The sequence below is a fragment of the Cynara cardunculus genome (genome assembly GCF_001531365.2).
Source record: "Cynara cardunculus var. scolymus isolate 2C chromosome LG 15, CcrdV1, whole genome shotgun sequence".
In the NCBI taxonomy this organism is placed as follows: Eukaryota; Viridiplantae; Streptophyta; class Magnoliopsida; order Asterales; family Asteraceae; genus Cynara; species Cynara cardunculus.
In genome coordinates, this window is record NC_037542.1 from 13,079,742 (window position 1) to 13,096,999 (window position 17,258).

Sequence of the window (17,258 nt, forward strand, 5' to 3'; positions counted from 1 at the left end):
AAAACATTCTTGATTTCATCCTCAGCGGATTTATATCGAGAAATCGAACCTCGAAAGGATTCTACTTCCCCAACACTTTGAAAATCTTGGTTATAATAATGGATATAAGCCGCAAATACAAACCCATATCACGACTGCTGCTGGATTTGATTTCAAAGGTACATCGATTCTTTTATCATTATCGCTTATCTGTTGAGTTCTAATGAATTAAGCTCCTTTTTTTAATCACTCTCCCAAAGTTGGTGTCTATGATTTCTTCTTCTTTCGTTTCCCGCTGTAAGTCGATTAGGGTTTCACTGTTTCTAATTATAACATCATATATTGCTTTGCAAATCTTGAAGTTTAGATTTCATCATGAGTTTGGGGTTTCACTTTGTAATCAGACCAATTTCCATGGGGTTAATTAAGATCAAGTTGTTTTATGTTGTGCAGGATTTGAGAGGTGGCAGAAGCGTAATTTTATAGTTTAAGATGGGAAGGAGAAGAAAGGGTTCTTATCAAGGTCCATATATGTATATGTAGTCTTTCAATCAATGATCTTTCAATAAGGAAATTTTATATTTGAAAAGTATGTGATTCATGGGATTTTTGGATCAATGCTTTTGACAGTTAAATGGAGACAATGCGGAGAATAAAGAATAAATATAGACTCAACTAACATTTATAGGCACCGGATCACTTCGTGAAGGATTTGAAGAAAACTAATTCTTCTATATGTTTGAGTTATACATACATATATATATATATACATACATACATATATATATATATACATACATATATATATATATAGAGAGAGAGAGAGGGAGAGAAGTAGGTTCATATGAGAATGATACATATTTAAGAAAATAAGAGAATTGCCAAATTACGTACAAAAATCACATGTGATTTTACATTAACAGCCAAAAAAGTGTGCGGGCTACTCTATGGCCGCGTGGCAAGGTCGCATGGCAAGATTGCGTGAATCACATGTGATTTTGTATGTGATGTTAGTGTAAAATCACATGTGATTCGACCATTCTCTTAGTTTCTTCAATAAGTACCATTCTCGTATGAACCTAGTGCTCTCTCTCTCTCTCTCTCTCTATATATATATATATATATATATATATAGGGAAAGATTCATTTTGAGAAGTGGTAAATATTTGAGAAATAAAAAACTGATTCTAGTCTTTCATCTGGTCAACATTTGCGTCTTTGACTGTAAAACACCGGATAATTTCTCACATGGGTATGCAAAAGATAGAGGGGTAGTTTCATAACTTTTATACATAGGCGGCAAAACGGGTTCATATATGAACCCGTGCGATTCACATATGGACTATAATTAGTTCATATGTGAATCACACGGGTTCATATGTGAATCAATTAAAATAGTTCATACGTGGATCACACGGGTTCACATATGAACCCGTTTGCCGCCTATTTGTAAAAGTTACGAAACTACCCCCTCTATTTATTTTGCAAAACCGCAAATTTTGACCAATCAAATATGCAATTCTTGACCAATCAAATCACTTACTTCTCAAAATAATCTATGGCTATATATATATATATAGAGAGAGAGAGAGAGAGAGAGAGAGGAACACCCTAATAACCAATCATCTGTAGGTATGCATATGTGCATACAAGTAATTGAAGATGTTTCCTAGTTTCTATGCACTTGTGCATGTTATGCAATGTGCTATTGTACATGAATGACTATTCGGAGGTTTTCATTTTTTGTAGTTTTCCACTCGACCTGAACCCCATACATACATAGTACACACATATTATACACACATACTATATATATATATATATAGAGAGAGAGAGAGAGAGAGAGAGAGAGAGACTTGGGATCATATGAGACCAATAGTTTTTCGTGAGACCCGTAAGACCAATTCTCAACCCTATATATATATATATAATATATAGACTTGGGATCATATGAGACCAATAGTTGTTCGTGAGACCCGTAAGACCAATTCTCAACCCTTGGATTAGATTTACAATTGTCAGATCTGAACATTCATAAACGCMACGWGACTTCTCAATAATTACAAAATTGTCATCTTGCAACTTTAGACCATTAGATCGTTAACTTATAAAGTTGATCAATGAATATAAATTGGTCTTACGGGTATTGTAATTTTGGGTGGAATCGAACCCGCGTCTTCCCTTTGCCAAAGAGAAATTTTACCATTCGACTAAACACCTTGGTAACCATTCATCATGTGCATACCGGACAAATTGCTTACAAATTACTTGTATCCAAATGTGCATACTGTCTAGATGGACGGTTACCACTTACCAGGGTGTTCCTCAGTTTTCATTTTTTGCGGTTTTCCCTTGAAACTGACCCTATATATATATATATATCGCTGATGTTAGGTCTAGTGTAAGCTAGGTAGATAAGATGCCCAATTAAGCGTAGATATCGCACTTTATCAACTTGTCCACTTTTGGAATGGGAATGTGTGTTCACCCATCGTGGATTTGCCACGATCCATGTAATGCGAGTGCCTTTATTGACACAGGGTCAAAGATAATGCACACCCGACACCAATCTGCAAATTTTCCGTAGTTATGTATGTGTAGGATGTGAGCTTTTAATCAAGCTTTCTATGTTATAGCACAGGAATATGATGGTCTAAATTGTCGATTATAAGTATGCATAAGTTTTTTGCCAAGCCACAGTGACTGGGAAAAGTTTTCTTTAGAGTGATGTAATTGAAGAAAATATTTGAAGCACTTCTCTTGAATTGTTTTGTACCATGCATCTTGTTTAAGCTAAATCTTCTGTTACAGAGACTCGAAAAGGTGGGAAATTCGCTATCGGTTCTGACATTGATACAGATATCGACGAATGCACAAGTACAAGTGCTCAACTGGGATCAAAGAGTTTGAACAAGTTCTTGGAACAATTATATGAGAAAAGGTGCCTTTTATAAGATAACGATTACAATATATGTTCAATGAGCTAAATTTGATCAATCATCTGACTGTTTAGGGGGTCTACGAGGGAGGCTGCACTTTCTTCAATTGTTCAGAGTTATAGCCTTGGCTATCAATACCAATTTTCTGAGAAAAAGTTGGTATTTCCTTTATCTACTTAAAAATTCATCGAGTAATTTGTAATTTAGATTTATTGTATATGTTCAATGAGAACCATTACTTGAATTCTTTGACCGAGTAAAAGTTTCTTTTGGTCTTGCAGCTTCTCTGAATTACTTTACCAGTGCTTGAAATCTTTGAAAAGGGGTTCGGCTAAAGAGAGTTATTTGGCTGTTGAGGCCCTAGGTGGTTTGCTCCCTTTTCAAAACTTTATCATATCTTTCTTTTTCCTTACGCTTTTCACAAGACGCTTTACTCTTTGGGGTAGAGGTTAGGTATGCATACATCTTACCCTCCCCAGGTGGGATAGAGTGCATTCTTTTGGTCTGATTTTGTTTGCTTTTATTCTTCATCTTTTTTTTTATGCTTTGGAAATGTTCATAAACCCTTTCCTTCTCCATCTGGTTTTCCCCCTTCTCCCAGGATTACTAGCTATCACCATTGGTTGTGGAGAAAATGGTCGTGAACTATATAGAGAATCATTCCCGGTTCTTTCAGAAGCTCTTAACACCGAGTCTCAACCATGGAAGTTAAAACTAGTATGCAATTACAAACAATCTTGATATATTTATATAAGGTTAATGGTATCTCACCTATATTCTTATAGGAAAAGATTGATCATTTATTTCCATTTTTTTAATTTACTGTTACTAATTTAAGACTTTTATGATAGATCTTGGATAATTTGGCTATTATCACCTTCGTCGGGGGAAATGAATTGGAAGAGACCGAGAGATCTATGCAAAGTATGTGGCATTTCATGCATTCAAGAGCAGATATTAAGGCATGTTCATGATCAAATGTGTTGGATCGTGTAATTTGCATGGAAACTTTTGGCAAATGCTATACATGCAGTTTTGGAAATATTGTTAAAATTTCATAAATATCATTTTGATCGCTTAATTGTCGTTAGACATCTTTCCTTAATTATTTGGAAATCGGCTAATTGTATTTTGTGCTTTGAAACAGGAAGCTCAAAGTGCGGCAATCTTCTCTTGGTCACTACTTCTGAGTACCATGGATAGTTGGAGTCTCAGTTACAAACATTGGCGAGGGTAATTCATAATATCTTATCTATGCGGTTTCTAGTTACAGCTATCATGCTTTTACTGGATGTATTCCTCGATCTTTGGTTCTAAATCTCATAGCACATCTCGTGATTAGATACATACACTCATTTTCTTCATGATAGTCCCGATTCATTTTTTTACTTTTGGAAGATGTGGAACCTGGAAGCGCATTTGAATCTGTCTCCTGCCAGGGGCAGTTTGGTTTGTTTTCTATCAAGTCCTGTATGGATAAAGCTGTCTGTGTGGATTAATCTGTTTGTATAGATTGTTTTTGTTTGGAAGAGTTTTTTCATAGATGGGAAGAGCGTGCTTTTTGATTAGAGAGACAGGTTTGGAAAAAACTTGGCTTTCTATATAAACCCTCCTAGAAGCTTACTGAATAAGCCACTTTCTATAGCATTAAGCCACTACCATACAATCATGTATAGCTAACCGAATAAGTGCGAGCCTTATTAAGCTCATTAAGTTGCTAACAAACAAGCCCTAACACACCCTTGTCATTCAAACGCGTTGTCAAACCTGATTGAATTCCATTCCAGTTCCTTCAAGAATCTTCTAGTTAGTTCACTTTCTTGAACTTGTCATTGTTCATAGATGTAAAAGTTCTTTCTAAATTGTTTAGGGCGGTTCCTTTCTTCAAGAATCTTCTAGAATCAGACCATGAATCCATTCTCATTGGAGCTAGGCAAGCACTAGCCCTAATACTTGAACTCGGGTGCCTTGAGAAGTTCGAGGGTGACGCATCAGCAATGGAGGAGATGGATGTTGAGGAAGTATCAAAGGTAACTCTTCCAATTTTTATATCTATGGTATGCTTTTTAAAAAAAGGGTATACGCTATACGCCATCCTCTGGAGTGCCCCAACCGCACCGGTCCCACGACCATCATGGGGTGGAAATCACTGCAAGTCATCAGCCGATGATATGATTTGTTTAGGGATGAGGTTTCATGGTTACAAATGAAATGTGTGCGTTTTTCAGGATGGCTTTGTCCTGGAAATTTCTGTAAAGATTGGTACACAAAGATTAAAAGTCAACACATTACCTCAACAAATTCAGGTATATTTCTTTTCATAAGCCATAGGCCCTGCAAATGTATTCTTGAAATGCTTTTCTAAAGTGTAATTATTTTTTAACACATGATTCTTTACTCTCTTGTATCCTATGTAGCTTAATTTTCTGAAGCGTTTGCTTGGTTCCGGTTTTGTTGCACACATGAAGGTGGGGTTTCCTTCACCGTCTATATTTTATCTAATGTTCATTGTTGGCTGTACCCTGGGCAACCGTTACGCTTCTTAGCAAATACTCCCTCCCCCCAAAATAAGTGTCCACGTTGCTATTCTGGTCTGACCCAAAATAAGCATATACTTTCCAATACTACTCTTAATTATGAGATGGATAAATTCGTTACTCCCTCTATTATTAAGGGCAAAATTGTCATTTATTAATTACAAATTGTAATATCACACATTTAAACCGTGTGCCTTTTTTATTGTGGATATTTATTTTGGGACGGAGGGTGTATGCAAGTAGCAACGAGCCTTGATGCAGTAGGGTCTCCAGCTAGATGCCCATTTATTATAATTGGCATAATTTACGGTATACGTGAAATAGGAAAACGAACTTCTACATGATGTGTTCAATTTCAAACCAGAAAAAAGAAAACCAGGCAGAGAACTATATGTAGCGGAACGTGATGAGGTTAGTTCTTGTTCTTCGTTTTTTGTTTCCTATCTTTTAGCAATAAACGAGTAGCTCATAAAGTTTATATTTATAGGTTGCTATTAATCTTTTTGTTCCTGATGTAAGAAGAGAAGACAGCTTTCAGGTACATTTTCTATGTTTGTTACTGATTCATTTAAAATCATTTCATTCGGTCTTTGAAAACAAAGTTTATCAAGAAAAAGTCCGTAGTGAGCAGCAATCTATGTGTGAGAATACGTGGAACCCCATTAGATTACTCTGCAATAGAGCCTCTGAGGAGCATAAAGGAGGTTTTAACATATAATGAGGAGAAATGGTCCACGTCTAGCTGATGCTGGACTCTTGACACTCCCCTTCCAACATAGGCTAGACGATCAAAGATATGCTAGATGGTAGACTTTGGCTCTGATACCATGTGAGAATACATTGAACTCCCAGATTGCTAGAAGGGAGTATCTTAACATATATTGAGGGTAAAATTTATCCGATAAATAGTCCAAGTTTAGCTGATGTCATTAACGCCATGGACGTTATTGGCGTTGAATTTTGCAATGAATGCCCAAGTTCCCTTGGTAGAGTTGGGTTGCATGTCTTTTCTCCCAACCCAAACCCGGGTTCAAATCCTGTTTGTGTCATTTTTCTTAGTTTTTAGCTTTTAATTTCAAATTTATTATGTTTTAGAAAAAAATTGCAATAAAAAACTTGAACACAGGATCTCACATGTGAAAAGCAAAGAACTAACTTTTCTTATAGTCAAATGGTGTCACCACTTGAAATAAAAACTTATGTCCGCTTCTGGCAATGACACCACTTCCACTATTTGCTCTACGTATGTACATGGTTTCTTGTTTCCATTCCTACTTTTTCTCCATCGAGTGTCGTCTGAAACAACTTTATCTTTTACGTTCTATGTCGACCTTTTCCTTTCAAACTGTTAAGGAGAGGTGCTAACTTTCTTGTCCAACTGCAGCGTATTCACAAGTCACAAAACTCAATTTTTGTGAAGGCGAGGACTCAGATTCGAAACAAGAACCGCGATATCAGAGGTAGTTCCTTGTGCTAAACAATTTCAGTGATAACATTAGGTAGAAAATCTGGATTGATGATTATGTGAAGAAAACTGGCAGGATTGTACTTGTTCTTTCTATTTAAGTTTAAAAAATGAAAAGTAAAGCAGCTGCAAAAGTTTCATCCCACTTGCTGGTGTTTTAGTTTGGGACAAATGAACCACAAAGATGGTGCCTGATTGATTTGAGCTTGACTTCAAAGGTCAAAAGTACCTGGAGGTCTTAGGTTCAAATCCAAGTAGGTATAAAAATCCCCTTGTGGCCACGGAGGTTCAAATGCGGTGACTCCGGGCTATCTGTAAAGCAGGTGGTTGTCCTGAGATTAGTCGGCTCGCATAGCGGGTTGGATACCCAGGTTAATCAAATTTTTTTTTTGGGACAAATGAATTGCTGATACACTCATCAATTTTGTGTAGGAGAGGAGCTATGGTGTTCTGGAGATTAATCAAAGGGAGAGCCTGCTTGTTTATTTGTTTTTTTATTTTTTATTTTTGTATCTTTCATTCAAGAAATCTTTATTTAGTTTATGTGTATTATCTTGACTTAAAAATGGGATAATGCATCTTCAGCCAAGTTTTAAGATCGACGAATCATCAAATGTCATTTTCGAAAACAAATTGTATTTTCAACTTTCCATCTTGTTTTATCACGATATTTAATCGACATATTTGAACCTCCTCAAAGAAATGTAAATTTACTTGATTATAGTCATGTGTTGAAGTATACATGTAGAGAGGTGTATATGTGTATACAAGTAATTGAAGGTATCGTATATATGTACATTCTTTTTGGAAGGGTACCAAGCTATGTCTGGACTAAACCCGACAAATTGTGAGTGGTCACAATTGTTATGTACGTACAGAATTGAATCCTGGATAAATGAGATATTCCACCACATTCTGTGTCACAACCCTTATTATTTACATATGTACATATTATACGGATAAATGGTTATTAGAATGTATCTCAGCTTTTTATATGTTTATAGTTTTTCCTGAAGAGGGGATGGTAAAAATGTGTAGAGGTTTTTTACGAAACGCTTACTTGGGTAAAGAGGTTGTTTGTTTACCTCTTAATAGTTCCATTAAGAGGTAACATCTGAATTGTTAAGAGGTGAATCTTGTTTGGCAAAAAAAAGTCTGTCTCTTAATGGTTCTCCCTCTGAATGATTTTGTATCATGGATCTCTCTTAACCATCAAGAACTCTAATTTTATTGTACACAATTACCAAACAATTATATTTCATTTTGCACTATATCTTGAGTGCCTTTTAATCATTCTGCACCAAACCATTCAACAATTGCCAAACAACCCCTAAGTGTTTATCAAGTTACATTATTTTACCAGATGGATATGATAGAGACCAATAATCTTATCCGATAAGAGCGAGACAATGACCAAGAGTCTTACCTGGTAAGTAAGTGTGATGAATCTTACCACGGTTAGCGTTCATAAGGTAAATTGTTGCATACGATGTCATGTTGATGGACTAAAATCTTACCTGGTAAGTTAGTGATAGTGTTGAAATTTTACCAGTTACGGGATAAGTGTTTTGGTTCAGAAATATCTTATTTGATTTATTATCTTTCTAATTTATTATTAGAAAGATAAGGAAAAAGTAGTCTCCAAGATTTAAGCTTCCATGAAAATTATAGTGTTAGAAACTGTTGCATGCACGGCACATCTGATTAGACTTCTGTAACATCCCTTTCGAACGACGATGTTGCAACTTCTCCTCTAGTCCTCCCTTTATCAGGTTTCTCCAATTCCAAGTAATTTCTAACCCTAATTCTTGTTAATTCCGACTTTACAACTTATTCAATCCCTTAATACTTGGTTAGCTGTATATACAGTAATGATACAGGGGTTAACTTTCTTTAAATTAGAGTTTGGAACACTAAATTTGTAGTCTTGGAATGAAAACTGAAGTCAAGAATAGTAGTATACCGGACACTATCCGTAACTGTGAACGTGGAAAATGGAATAATAAAACCCTATTTGTGATTTGTTTCAACGTTTGATCATATTTGAGGTTGATGTTATCGATTCTGATCGTCTATAGGCATGGCCAGTTCGTTGTGGGTGTCGTATGGGAAATTTGCTTCCCCACAATTCGAATCTAAATTGTGCCGGAGTCATGTACGATTATATGGTATTCATCATCATCCTCAATCATCTGTTGGATTTCGCAAAGTCAATAGCTTCAAGGTACTATGTCGCAATTCCGACGGCCAGAATAGCAACAACCAACCAGGACGAACTGGAATCCAACTTTACAGCGAGATCGAGAGGTATGGGAATAAACTTTTCATTTCATAGAGAGTTTTTTGTACGAGAATCATCTTGAATACATGAGTGAGCTCCCAACTATTATTAGCACCCTTTTCCCCTGCTAACTGACCAACACACGTCCATTCTAACTTCTATACATTTCAAACCCTTCCCACTTTTTGGACAACTTCACCCATCCTCTTATCAATGACCTTACATTCTCCACTCTTTAGGAATTAGGACAGTTTCTCCTCAAGATTGAATATGAGGAGACTTATTGTTTAAAGCATCCCAACTTTCCCAAGTGGTCTGTGAAGGCAAAGGGCTAGCCTATTCCACAAGTACTTCTAGTTTCCTACTAGAGCTTCCTTTCCCTTTTTAACTATTGCTCTATCCATTATTGCCTGGGCTTGTACCAGGAACTAGAACTGGTAGTTGCAGAGATGTATGGGTAGTCTCTCCCACCAGGGTCTGTTAAGCACACAAACCTGAAAAACTGGGTGAATTTTTACGTTCTCAGGCAATTTGAGTTTTACAAGTGGCACTTCCAATCCTTTACAAAACCTGGTTAAGATTACCTTGTACCAAGCTCCCCATATGGTTTAAACTGCAAATGGTCTTTATCTTTCACAATGCACGGCCTTTTCTGTCTGTCTTTGTCAGCATATCCCTTAATCCTTGCTTGTGCCTCGCCCAACCTGTTTGGAAACTTGGAACATGTTGACCCTCATGAAAGTCTTTCTGTCTGGATGCAAATTCCATATTTCACCATATCGGTTGTAGGCAACACATGGAGTCTCATACCCATACATGATACATCACTTCAAAAGGAATAGATTGTAGGCCAACATGGTAGCGAGTGTGATACCACCATTCAACCATAGGGAGCCACAAATGCTGGTGTGCTTTTACTAAGACATCTTCTCGCTATTCATCTATCCTCTAGTATTTCATTATCTAGTCTCTATAAATATATTTTGCTTGAGGTCCATATATCTTAAGGAATTCGTTGGACTTGCTATTAATGGTTCAACTTGCAGTTATTTATGATTCATTAACATGCAAAGGTTTGTCCTTCATCTTTTCCAAAGTCCTGTTTGAAGGATCCCTCCAGCAACACAAGATAATCAACTCCGTTTTTTTTAAACAGATTCCACCTTGTAATAAGATCCAATCATATGAAAAAACAAATAATCTTAATTAAGAGACATGCTTCATTGCATAAGCAAGTGCTGGAACCATTTGATAACTTATTGAGAGTCAAAAAAACGATTCCTTAGTTAGTATGCGGACACATTTAAACAAGAAGATTGCTAAATTGCATAATTTGTGTTCGCGAATCTCTTATAGTATGTAGGAGGTAGTAGAAAAAAGTACTTAGAAAAGCCAAGTTTAGAAGATATATTTTAGCAGGCGAAATGGGTTATTGCCAAATATGCCATATACCCAAGCTGGGTTCACCATGCTCTTGGGTTTATTGTAAAGAAATTGTGTTTTTTCGTAATACTATATGGATGTAAACAACATAATAGTATGAAAGGGTACCTTGCTTTACAATAGCTTGTATTTCTTCCTCTGATATTACACTTTTTTTATCCTTTGCAGAAAATGCAACTTAGACTTAATTAAACACAGATTTCGATTTCTAGTGTGTTCTTTGTTTCTTGTCATTGTGATGTATATTATGTGCTGTGTACACTGTATGAGTTCATGATGACCATACACAGCTCCTGCTTTTTGCAGGTTACTCACAGAGACTGTGAGGCAATCTCAAGATGGGTGGGGCGGTTCAAGAGATTGGCATGAAGTTGAGGTATAGCTCTTATAGTGCTCTTAGCTTTCTACTTCTGATTTACCGGATTTTCACTCCATGCTTGTTACTTGAAACTATCTATCAATAGTTCATCAAAAAAAAAAACTGTAGATCAAATATGAACAACAATCCTCCACCAACAACTTTTATTCAACAGAGCTCACATAGGTTCTTGAGGTAATATTTTTAGCTCAATCATCTTTTTCGAGAACATATATACTTTGGTTGAAACAGGGTTAATGAAACAAATTTCAGCTTGAAGGAGCTTCTATGTAACTTGTGTTCTGGACCATACTTGGTTAATAATATGTGAGGTCTTCAAGAAGATTTATACATTTATGTTGGAAGAATGATCCACAGAATAAGTGAGATAGAGAGCTTGTGGAAGGGGATTACTTGCCTTGAGCCTTCATGGTGGTTGGTTCTGATGCAATGGTGAAATCGGTGATAGTTATGTGTGGTTTGATCTCAGTGAATCAGTAAATCCCATAATATTATTGTTGTCACTGCCTCACGAACTCATGGTGGCATGCTTCAATCCCCTAACGAGATATGTAGCAATAAGGGTAGGGGATGATCCTATTTCCGGCAACCATAACAAAAGAATCATTTTAAAGGAAGTTAGGCTAAAGAAGGAAGGAAATAGGAGTTAATTGTTTAAAATGCTACAATGTGCAATGGTGGAGAGGCAACAAAAAAGTGAATATGGTTAATAAGATTAGGGGAAATGAATTTATGTTAATGTGTATATTACGATAATGGTTAGTATTTTGTCATTTTTTATTCTTCTTATATAAAGGTAATAGGCTGATCTATTTTTAGGATGAGTTTCTATTTTTATTGTTAGTTTTGCTTATATAGGATGTAAGTCCATGTTGATTAGATCGTAAATAATATTTAATTTTAAGAAAGTATTTCTTATACTGCATGAATCAACATTTTTGGCGAGTGGCGGGCTAGTTAGGTTTACAAATATTCTAGAATGTGAAGGAATGCTTTTACTAAATTTATGGATATGTTGGGGAGATTTCATGAATCAGCTTGTGCGTACGCTCATCAACAAAATGAAGTTGGGGAATGTGAAAATATACATATACTTGAAGTCATTGTACTAAGTTATGCACCATAATATCCCAATAGAAGTAGATTTAACTGTTTGTTACCTTATTAACTGCAGCAAACCTTCCATTGTTTTAAAAGGTCCAACCTCACCTTGTTCTTTTCGCAGACCAACAAGGAAAGAATTTTGAAGTCATTGGTGTAAGAACAATACTTAAAAATCAAATAGAGAATCAAAATAATGAAGATCTGAAAATTGACTAAACTTTATACTCTCAATTAGGTCTGAATATTTGTAAGTGCAATTGCAAGGCATATGCGTGGAAATCTCTTATATTTGTCCCGAACCTACTTATACAAGTCTTAGACTTTGTTGGAAATTCTTCCTTTCCAGTGTAATAATTATCTAAATCTAATGCTGGCTATTGAGCAAAGGTGAGATTGTTCCATTTGATCTTAGCATCACAGGCTTGAATCATATAAATAGGCTCTTGAAGTCATCTTGGTGGAGGGAAAAGTGTGGTCCTGGATCTAGCTAATGATGGGGCCATATAAATGAGCAATTTTTTTTTAGTTGACTTCAATATATTTATTTCGGTTTTGATTTATGCAATTTCAGGGAGCCTGGGTATTGAATCCAAAAAATTCAAAGCCAACATCTGTTGTGCATTTTGTTGGTGGCATTTTTGTTGGGGCAGCCCCTCAGCTCACTTACCGCTTATTTCTGGAGCGCCTTTCAGAGAAGTAAGTGGTCTTATATGTCAATGTATGGTTAGTTCATTTATCAAGCCCCTGTCCTCCAATCTCTTCTCTTTTCGCTCCTCCTTTATCAGGGAAGTGGGATTTTGGAATAATATTCAAAATGGAAAAGTGAAATACGGTCCAAAGCGTGTCATGTTGTTCCTTTATTTTTTTAGTTTTTTCTCGTAACATCTACTATTTTGCTTTATTTGGTGAAGCTATTGTCACCTACCTTTGGTTGCATATGTGAATTTCAACTCTGTGCTGTATACATGTGTTCACTTCTCTGATACTTCGTTATCAACTGGTACTAGCAGAACTGAACTTGTTAGTCACTGTCTTTCCCACCCTTTGTATCTTTCAAGAGGTGGAAACTTTGTTTTAAAGTATATAATAATTATATTTATCAAAATTAACACACCCCTCACGTTTGATGAAGCTAGAACCCTTGTCCTCCAGGGAGGCTGGGATATACCAATAAGGTAGAAACTTCTTTGAACAGTTTAGACATGCTGTAACTGTAAGGGACACTGCACTTCATTACTATTCATGTATTGGTTTGCTGGCCCGTTTACCTTTTTTCCCTCATATTATCATCTTTACAATGTAATTTGTGATCATAAACGAACACAATATACCCCAAATCCAGCATAAACCAGAATGAATATAACAATGTTGTTGTTGCACATTAAACCAGTTGATACTTTTGTTCTTTTTTTAACCATCCCTGTGAGAGGATCTTTAAAAGTAAATTTTCTTTATCCAAGAAAAAGAAATAACATTTCTTCTTGTTGTCAGGGGTGTATTGGTCATAGCAACACCTTATCCTAGTGGCTTTGATCACTTCTTCATCGCAGACGAAGTTCAGTTTAAATTTGACCGGTGTCTTAGGTCTCTACATGAAACAGTGAGCTTTAAACTGTGACCTGCAGAAAGTTTGGTTCTTTAGTCTTTCTATTTTATTTTATTTTGCCTGAACTGAGGTTGCTCTACATATAGGTGAAGGATCTTCCATGTTTTGGCATTGGACATTCTCTAGGATCCGTCATCCACCTTTTGATTGGTATTTTGCCCTTTAGGTTTCAAGAATATTATTTTTCCTAGAGCTGGTGAAGAGCAACTAAGTTTTTGTCGATCAGGTTCCAGGTATGCTGTTCAGAGGAGTGGTAATGTATATATGGCATTCAACAACAAGGTACTTGGCCATTTCTCTTTCCATATCTGTCTTGTGTTTGTAAATTGGTTTTGGCTTAATTCTTGCAATTATTATATTTTAGTAGCACTCATGTCAATGGGTAAATGATTCATCGACCCTTTATTAGCAGTACCTCATATCACCAATGGAGCATAGATAAGACTGTATTATAGCCCTAATCATTTCAACAATGATCACGTCATCATAACCCTAATCATTTCAAAAGCAACAGAGCATCAAGGAAAGACTGTCAGATTTTTCTCACATTGATTCGGTAGGTTGTCCTATTACTCAAAGATCCATACCTGATTACTGTGTGTTTGTTGGTGGAATCTGATATCGTGGAAGATTGATGATCTGGCAAGACGACTATTTCATGAGCTTGGGTTGGATAAACCAATTGATGAGGCTATAGTTCGTTTACTCAATCCACTATCCATACAACCAAGAATCAAATTTTCCATGAAACAATCAAACACACAAATTTCATTCTCAGTTTGCGAATGTGAATTATTTTAATAGAGGCTGATCATTTGATCACAGTGTTGGGTTGTGTTGGTGTTTTGAGGCGCCAGCTCATGGTTTTGATTGACAAATGCTGTTACGTGGCAGATAGGGTTTTCTTTTTGGTTCGTTGGGTGGTGGGTGATGGCACGACGGGTTTTGTATTTATAGGCTCTGAAAGCTGGAATACAATGTAAATATTAGGGGAATGTGTTTTTGTTATTAGAACACTCAGACAGTCAGATATATAGAGTACTACATTGGGTCGTTGGCCGCAACTAGATAGCATCAACCTAGTTAATGATGGAATCAACAATAAACCGGAGAAATAACTATTTAACGGAATTGATCCATGCAAGGAAAAAGGGGATGCCAAGTACTATTATTGCATATTAGCTTTCTTACAATGCTATCTATATTCAGCAAGACCAATACCCTGTGAGATATTATGTACATGGGTGTGGGTCTTTTTATTTCTTTTCATGATGCAAGAGTAATATTTGATGTATCAAATTTCGTGCATTCAATTTTCATCTCCTAACTTGCATGTGTTTGGTTGAGTACGTTATTTCTACATTTAGTTGTCCTTTCCCTCCACTTGTACATAATATCACATGACTGACACGAGTAGTATTTCTACTGATCTTTCAGGATGCCAGCCTGGCTGTCCCGTTATTCTCACCTGTTCTTTTGCCAATGGCTCAAAGTCTTGGACCCATCCTGTCACAGATTGCATCGTCACCAACAATCCGTTTCGGGGTAAGAAACATTACTTTGGACCTTCTGTGATTACTTATTGGAACTTGTTACATTTTTTAACTTGAATCATGTATGTATCCCCTCCTTTTAATATTTAGATATTCCTCTTTCTTTTGGGATTCCCAAAGGTATCAATCCATGTTGCTACTTCATCTGTTATGTTTTCTGATCTCAAATTTATGAGGATGATTATTCAAGGGATTGATTATGGGGGTTTGGCTTTTGATGATTGATTATGCATATAATGAATCCGTTCCTTTGTTATATATACAGGCGGAGATGACTTTAAAAAATTTAGAGAACCTCAGTCCTCCCATTATGAAGCAAGCCATACCTTTGGTCGAGCAACTTGCTCCCTTGTACACGGACTTGATTAGTGGAAGAGAGAATTTCAGTCCAAAACCGGAAGAAACTCAGAGACTAGTATGTAAATCTACTATTGGTTGTGCTTACTCAATTTACTAGTTCCTGGCAACATTTATGCTCCATGCCTTTAATACTTATTTTGTTGTATTGCATACGTACATAGATCCCCCTTCTCTTACAAACCCAATAATTTGTACAAACCAGTTTTCATGTATGAAACAACACATGTGAAAATGCAGTTTTATAGAGTGTTGTTTCATATGTGAATGTTCAGGACTATTTTTTTTCCACACACAAAACAGTCCTGAACGTTTCACATATGAAACAACATTATATAAACACTGCATTTTCACATGTGTTGTTTTCTATGTGAAACAACACATGAAAACTGGTTTTTAAGTTTGTACAATATTGGGTTTGTAAATATAAGTGGTTTTTTGATGAATAGTTTCTTAAAACATAGTTCTTGTGGCATTTTCTAAGCATGACTAGTTTTCTACGATGACTTGTTTTTAAAAATAATTAATATTTTACAAGAAATTAGTTTCTAAAAATTTCTTGTTCAGCTGAAATCAAATGATTATTGGTTTACAATAATGCAAGTATTGATCTATTTGTCCAGATAAAATCTTACTACGGAATCTCAAGGAATCTCTTAATCAAATTCAAAGACGATACAATCGATGAAACCTCTATCCTAGCTCAGGTGCTTAGCTCCGACTCTGCCATTAGTTCAGTGCTGGATATGTCAATCCGTTCACTGCCTGGCGATCATGGACTTCCACTACAGCAGGTATGTATAATATAATTATTCTTTTGAAACCACCCTACCTCCCAGACCCTGCTTTCAAGTGGGATATGCCGGGTACATTTGGTTTGGTTTTAGATAAGCGTCCAATATCAATGAATGCTTACTTTGATTTGTATTTATCTGGTATTTGGGGTAGAGGAAAGTTCTGTATGCATCCTACCCCTCCCAGACTGTACTTTTCGAGCAGGATATACTGGAGATATTTGATTTGGTTTGGTTTTAGCTAAACGTCCAATATCAATGAATGATCACTTTGATTTGTATATATCAGGCTTTGCCAGATGTTCCACCAGGAATGGTGGATGCTGTAAACCGCGGAGGCGAGATATGGGCAAATTTGACTGCAGGGACACCATTTGAAACAGTTGCGAAAGAAGTAAGCAATTCACTAGGAGTAGACTCTCCAACTCTTCGTGCAGACATGTCGAAGGACTTAGACCTGCTTGTGGATATAATCACTTCTTGGATGATTACCAATGCTGGTACAAAACTCTTGAAGCCATAGCAAGGCAGGCACCCATAATGTCAAGCAAATACACATATAAACATCAGGGATGCATAATTGCAGGGGAGGTTAATATGGTTAATTTCATGTAACTTGTAATTTATGTGCCTACTGATTTGACTCATAACTGATGTACATGTATATGTATGTAGATTTGTAATTGCATATAAGGTGCCTGGAATGCAAGAAACCTCAAGTAAAATGGTGTTTTATGGGCCAAGTTATGTTGCAATTGGTACAGAACTATAAACACAAGAGTTTTGTGAAGCTTTTTTTTCGCGAAAAAGAACTTGTAAGC

General features: G+C 36.2%; 2 protein-coding genes across 5 annotated transcripts; both read left to right on the plus strand.

Annotated features, from left to right (window-relative positions):
* On the plus strand, positions 1-7,501 carry LOC112527974 (interferon-related developmental regulator 1-like). 4 transcript variants are annotated; one of them, XM_025138844.1, is made up of 15 exons: positions 1-158; positions 433-502; positions 2,791-2,920; positions 2,993-3,073; positions 3,200-3,282; positions 3,520-3,635; positions 3,770-3,880; positions 4,066-4,151; positions 4,789-4,948; positions 5,147-5,224; positions 5,336-5,386; positions 5,780-5,866; positions 5,943-5,993; positions 6,840-6,915; positions 7,353-7,501. In XM_025138844.1, exons 2-15 carry the CDS (start codon positions 472-474, stop codon positions 7,379-7,381), a joined length of 1,170 nt encoding a protein of 389 aa, XP_024994612.1. In that variant the 5' UTR covers positions 1-158; positions 433-471; the 3' UTR covers positions 7,382-7,501. The 4 variants fall into 4 exon arrangements, 3 of the variants coding, with proteins under 3 accessions (XP_024994612.1, XP_024994613.1, XP_024994614.1); XR_003070790.1 differs by lacking the exon at positions 7,353-7,501 and having other exon boundaries at positions 5,820-5,866; positions 6,840-6,880; XM_025138845.1 differs by lacking the exon at positions 1-158 and having other exon boundaries at positions 290-502.
* Positions 7,502-8,613: 1,112 nt separating this feature from the next.
* Positions 8,614-17,206, plus strand: LOC112527199. Its single transcript, XM_025137666.1, has 11 exons — positions 8,614-8,708; positions 8,999-9,227; positions 10,951-11,020; positions 12,699-12,823; positions 13,619-13,727; positions 13,820-13,883; positions 13,960-14,015; positions 15,171-15,278; positions 15,552-15,701; positions 16,267-16,437; positions 16,727-17,206. The coding sequence occupies exons 2-11, from the start codon at positions 9,001-9,003 to the stop codon at positions 16,958-16,960; spliced, it is 1,314 nt and encodes a 437-aa protein (XP_024993434.1). The 5' UTR covers positions 8,614-8,708; positions 8,999-9,000; the 3' UTR covers positions 16,961-17,206.
* Positions 17,207-17,258: the final 52 nt, after the last annotated feature.

Bases quoted from the DNA above. Each gene is read 5' to 3' on its own strand.
- LOC112527974 (XM_025138844.1), top strand. From the start codon at position 472: ATGGGAAGGAGAAGAAAGGGTTCTTATCAAG. The intron at 4,152-4,788 runs GTAATTCATAAT...TAAATTGTTTAG, and splicing joins AGTTACAAACATTGGCGAGG to GGCGGTTCCTTTCTTCAAGA. The intron at 5,225-5,335 runs GTATATTTCTTT...TATCCTATGTAG, and splicing joins CATTACCTCAACAAATTCAG to CTTAATTTTCTGAAGCGTTT.
- LOC112527199 (XM_025137666.1), top strand. From the start codon at position 9,001: ATGGCCAGTTCGTTGTGGGTGTCGTATGGGAAATTTGCTTCCCCACAA. The intron at 11,021-12,698 runs GTATAGCTCTTA...ATGCAATTTCAG, and splicing joins GAGATTGGCATGAAGTTGAG to GGAGCCTGGGTATTGAATCC. The intron at 12,824-13,618 runs GTAAGTGGTCTT...TCTTGTTGTCAG, and splicing joins CTGGAGCGCCTTTCAGAGAA to GGGTGTATTGGTCATAGCAA.